Source organism: Borostomias antarcticus (assembly GCF_949987555.1).
Source record: "Borostomias antarcticus genome assembly, chromosome: 13".
Classification (NCBI taxonomy): Eukaryota; Metazoa; Chordata; class Actinopteri; order Stomiiformes; family Stomiidae; genus Borostomias; species Borostomias antarcticus.
In genome coordinates, this window is record NC_140246.1 from 5,694,808 (window position 1) to 5,699,314 (window position 4,507).

General features: G+C 48.5%; 1 protein-coding gene across 1 annotated transcript in view; it reads left to right on the forward strand.

Annotated features, from left to right (window-relative positions):
• Positions 1-1,532: 1,532 nt before the first annotated feature.
• Positions 1,533-4,507, forward strand: part of flncb (filamin C, gamma b (actin binding protein 280)) — a 58,750-nt gene continuing 55,775 nt past the window's right edge. Inside the window, exon 1 of the mRNA XM_084447719.1 lies at positions 1,533-2,061. Coding sequence (XP_084303845.1) covers positions 1,686-2,061 — 376 coding nt within the window. The 5' untranslated portion in view covers positions 1,533-1,685. The remainder of the gene's footprint in view (positions 2,062-4,507) is intronic.

The following is a 4,507-nucleotide window of genomic DNA, read 5'->3' on the forward strand; positions in this document are numbered from 1 at the left end:
CTGGACGTGTGTGTCACATGTCCAGCTCCCTCTCTTGTCTCCTGGGGCGAGTTCAATAAGAAAACGGTGTGCACCGTTTCGCTACGGTTTTCTGGTTGACCGACGCGTTTCCTCAAAACGGTGTGGAGCAGTGGGGTTTTCTCTCGTTTGGTGGATGTGTCAGAGGTGTGTTACCCAATCAGCAGACTGATATATAAACCCCGCCGTATCTTCTCAACTGCCATAGGTGCAATGCTCATGGAACACACAGGGTGTTCAACGCACCACCGTTTTTCCGTTTGAATAAACGTTTTGTCGGGCCTGAACTCACCCCTGAATATCTGGACCCTACTTCATAAGTCAAAGGGCACCCCCGACCACATAGCTACCTGTGTCACATCCTGGATGACCCCCAGAGAACATGCCATTCACATAGCTCACCATGGTGAAAGGGTAGGCTACTATTTCACCTCAGACATAAACCACATAGGACATTGGACCTTTGTGAGTTGTTGGTGCTCACTGCGTTTTCACTGAGGCATAACCTATATCTAGTGAAGCATTTCCTTTATTTCACTCGGAGGTAATATAGCCTACCTTTCAAAATTGCCCGATTAGGTCACAGACGTACACATTAATAAACAGAAGCTATAACTAACTGTAATAACATTATCTATGATCTCATCTCACTCAGTCTAATTGTGTATCATCATATTAATAAACAACCGTGTCATGTGCGTTTATTTATTCTGTTGACAAATATATATTTGTTCACAACACAATGCTACGTGGACATGTAGCCTACATGATTGAGTGGCAGGATAATGGATGCCCGGGTAGGGGTCTACTGAGAGATGCTGTCATCATGTTCCTTTCATAGGCCAATTGTTAACGGCCCTCGTATAGGCCCCCGTTCACCGTTAACTTCACAACAACCGAGACCGTCCCCGTCCCCCCTCGCCCAGTTTGGAGAGGCTAAAAATAACGCGAAGTGTCACAACTGTTACGGCGCCGCAGGGCCAGGCCAATCACCAGCACCCTCCTCTTGTGTTACCCAATGGTGTCCCGTCTTGCTATCTCCCTCGGATTAGAGAATAACCATCCAGTAGTTGTATATGGTCATGACAGGAGCATTCCTGGGAATCCAGGAGACTGACGCGAGCTCCAGGGGCGCCGAGCTTTTTAAACCCCACTCTTGCCTGGTGCTTCATTTAGCCACCCAAGTCAAACAGCCCCGCATCAAGCCGGCGCGCCACCAACCTCGCAGGCGCAACTAACTGACCGCCCCGAGCGTAGCCTGGACATTTTTAAAACAGTATAGTCTATTCATCAATCGTGCCAATGTGTTTCTTAAGAGATACCAACGATACATTGTAGTGGCACATTAAAAAAAAAAGCCGAAGACGACCAGCTTTGGAAACGACTATCACGGATACTTCCAATATCAGCGCATTGGCAGAAGTGTCTGGTCTGACAACTTCACCCACCGTCGCAAGTATAACAGAACTCGCGCCTACTCTTTTTTTCTCCATCTTCTTCCAAGTATAACTTTTTTCAGTCTCGGTACGCACGCTTGGCACTGCCCCGCAACACGGTCTTTTTTCTTCTCCTCATTCTTTTCGCGCCCCCACCCCCCCGCGTACCGTAAATTTCACACACTGCCCCCTCTGATTACGGTATAAAAAAGGGGTACGGAAACCGACAACATGATGAGCAATAATACGTACTACGAGCAGCAGCTACCGCCGCAGTACTACCAGGGCACCGACAACGGCGAAGAGGAAGAGGAGATGCCGGCCACGGAGAAGGACCTCGCCGAGGATGCGCCCTGGAAGAAGATCCAACAGAACACCTTCACCAGGTGGTGCAACGAGCACCTCAAGTGCATCAACAAGCGGATCAACGACCTGCAGAAAGACCTGAGCGACGGGCTCAAGCTCATCGGTCTGCTGGAGGTTCTGAGCCAGAAGAAAATGTACAGAAAGTACCACGCCAGACCCAACTTCAGACAGATGAAACTGGAAAATGTGTCCGTCGCGCTGGAATTCCTGGAGAGAGAACATATAAAGTTGGTTTCGATAGGTAAGTAGCGAAGTGGCATTTGGACACACATTAATCATACGCATAATTACGCAGTTGACGCAACATGTAAGCGAGAGAAAGTTGGTGTTTGTCCGAGTTGCGAGTCCCAGCTACGGAGCGGTGGTTGGGGGGCGTTTGTGAGTCGAGTGCAAGACCGAGATTGATTTCTCTCCGATATGAATGAAACATCACTTTTCTGTAGCTCAGAGAATTGCTTTATAGTTGTTATTTATATACAAACTGCATTGCAGGGATGAAACTAGACAAGTGACCAGGTCGGGTGGATATTTGTTCAGATTTAGCGCAGGCATAGACATTGGTCATTAATGTTTAGAATATCATTTATTGACGCAGATTACACACATAGTCCATATAGGACTAATCTCCGTGCGTAAAAGAAGCTGTACGCTGCTAGGATGCGCTAGGAATTCCCCTGCCCGACAAAGGCAGCTTTCAACTGCATCTGGGGAAGATAGAGAGATAGCCTACTCTGGAGCATGATGCTGGATTCGTTTGTTATGATCACTATGTAGCTCATGCGTAGCCCAATTGATCTAGCCAGTAAGGACTTATTAACTCAACGTTAACCAACTTCGATTCAATTTGTTCCCCCATGTGATGAAATACAGCAATGCTGCCGTCATTCGAGATGTTTCAAGAAAAGGGATGGTTTACAGTTTGTTCTCTAGTTCGTATTTGCTCCTCTGGGTCCATTCCACCCTGTGTTGGCTGATGTGAGGAGCAGTAGACGGCTATAAGATGAATGGGCTGATGTAGGCTGCAGTGTGTCCACTGGCTCCAAAAGGCTTATTAACATTTCTGCTCATGTGGTTTAGAGGAAGAATGCATCAGTGGCAGTCAGATGTCATTTACTGGTCAGATGTCCACATGGAGAAGATCCAGCTGACTCCTCGCTGTTGATCACAATGTGTTCTTGACCTTTGACCCTGTCAGTACAGGACAGGTCAGATTGATAAGATTGATAGGGTCTGATGATGATTATGATGATGATGACGATATGATGATGATGATGATATGATGATGAAGCTGGGGAAACAGTACTGTAGAGACCAGTAAAGACAAAAGTGACAGTGATCTCCTGTCCAAGCTGGGCTTGGTCTCCTCTGCGCTGCAGGGTGTTTTATGAATGGCACTGGCTGGAGAGGGAGTGGGCAGACGTGTGTCTTTAGAGGGGGAGCGGTCCTACTGTGTTCAGGAGGCCCTTCGTTAGACGTTATCAGCATGAACACACTCTGCACATTCCCAAGCCAGAGTCCAAGGATAAAGGTGCCTGAACACCGCACCAACCAACGCCAACCAACTCCCAACACCCAACATTCTAAAGTTGGCAGTTGTTAGAATGTTGAAAGTTTAAAATTCAGCAGCAAAATCCATCCAACCGACGCCAACAGTCACCAACAAACACAACGATCCAACGCTGGTGTTGGTTGGCGTTGGTTGGGGCGGTGTGCAGACATCTTAATGACAGTGACACAACTAAAGTAGGCCTATTGATGGAAAAAATGAAAAAACGACATGGCGACACCGTTTCACCACAGATTTGACCCTCGGGCAGTGTTTTTTGGGCAAGCCCTCATCAGAGCACGTCAACAGTCACTCTGAATCACTTCAGGGTGGCCATGGCGTCAGGTGTGTATGTGTCTGGGCTGTGTGGTGTAAAGACCTCCAGCAAAGACATGGAAGGCACTCATTTAGACCTGAGGATAAGTGGTGGTAGTGGTGTGTGTGTGTGTGTGTGTGTGTGTGTGTGTGTGTGTGTGTGTGTGTGTCTGTGTGTGGGAGAGAGAGGAAGTGCTTGTGTGTGTTCCCGTTCTCAGTAGAAGAGTTGGATCTAAGTGCTGACCTGAGATCATATGTACACAATCTCTACTCAAACCCGAGGAAACACAGACACAGTGGCCAGTACTGACTCAGTTCTGGGGTTGTCACTGCGTCAGTCAGTGGGAGTTACCCAGGATGCAGTCACTGTGAGGGGGAAAGTGGGTCAACAGACAGGCTGGTGTGTGTGTGTGTGTGTGTGTCACAGTGATAGGGGTAATAAGACAAATCTTTCCAGAAGGGCACCTGCTAGCCATGCTTCTCCCACTGTGAATGATGGGAGAGGAAGGTCAGGCAACAACAGAACGAGACAAAACACACACACACACACACGCACACACACAGGGAAGGAATATTCGAGAAGCGTGAATGGGCCAGTTGGAAGTCGACGTGTGTCACATGGGCCTTGTACTCCCTCTCTACCACATGTAGTTCAGATTGATATGATCTTTTTTATACTCCACACATACACACACACACACACACACACACACACAAGACCTGGTGTTGAGGTCTTGGGGGGGGGGGGGGGGGGGGGGCGGCCCAGTCCAGGCACAGTGAGGGGGACCAGGGGGACGAGGAGGCCTGATTGATGGCCGGACAGCTG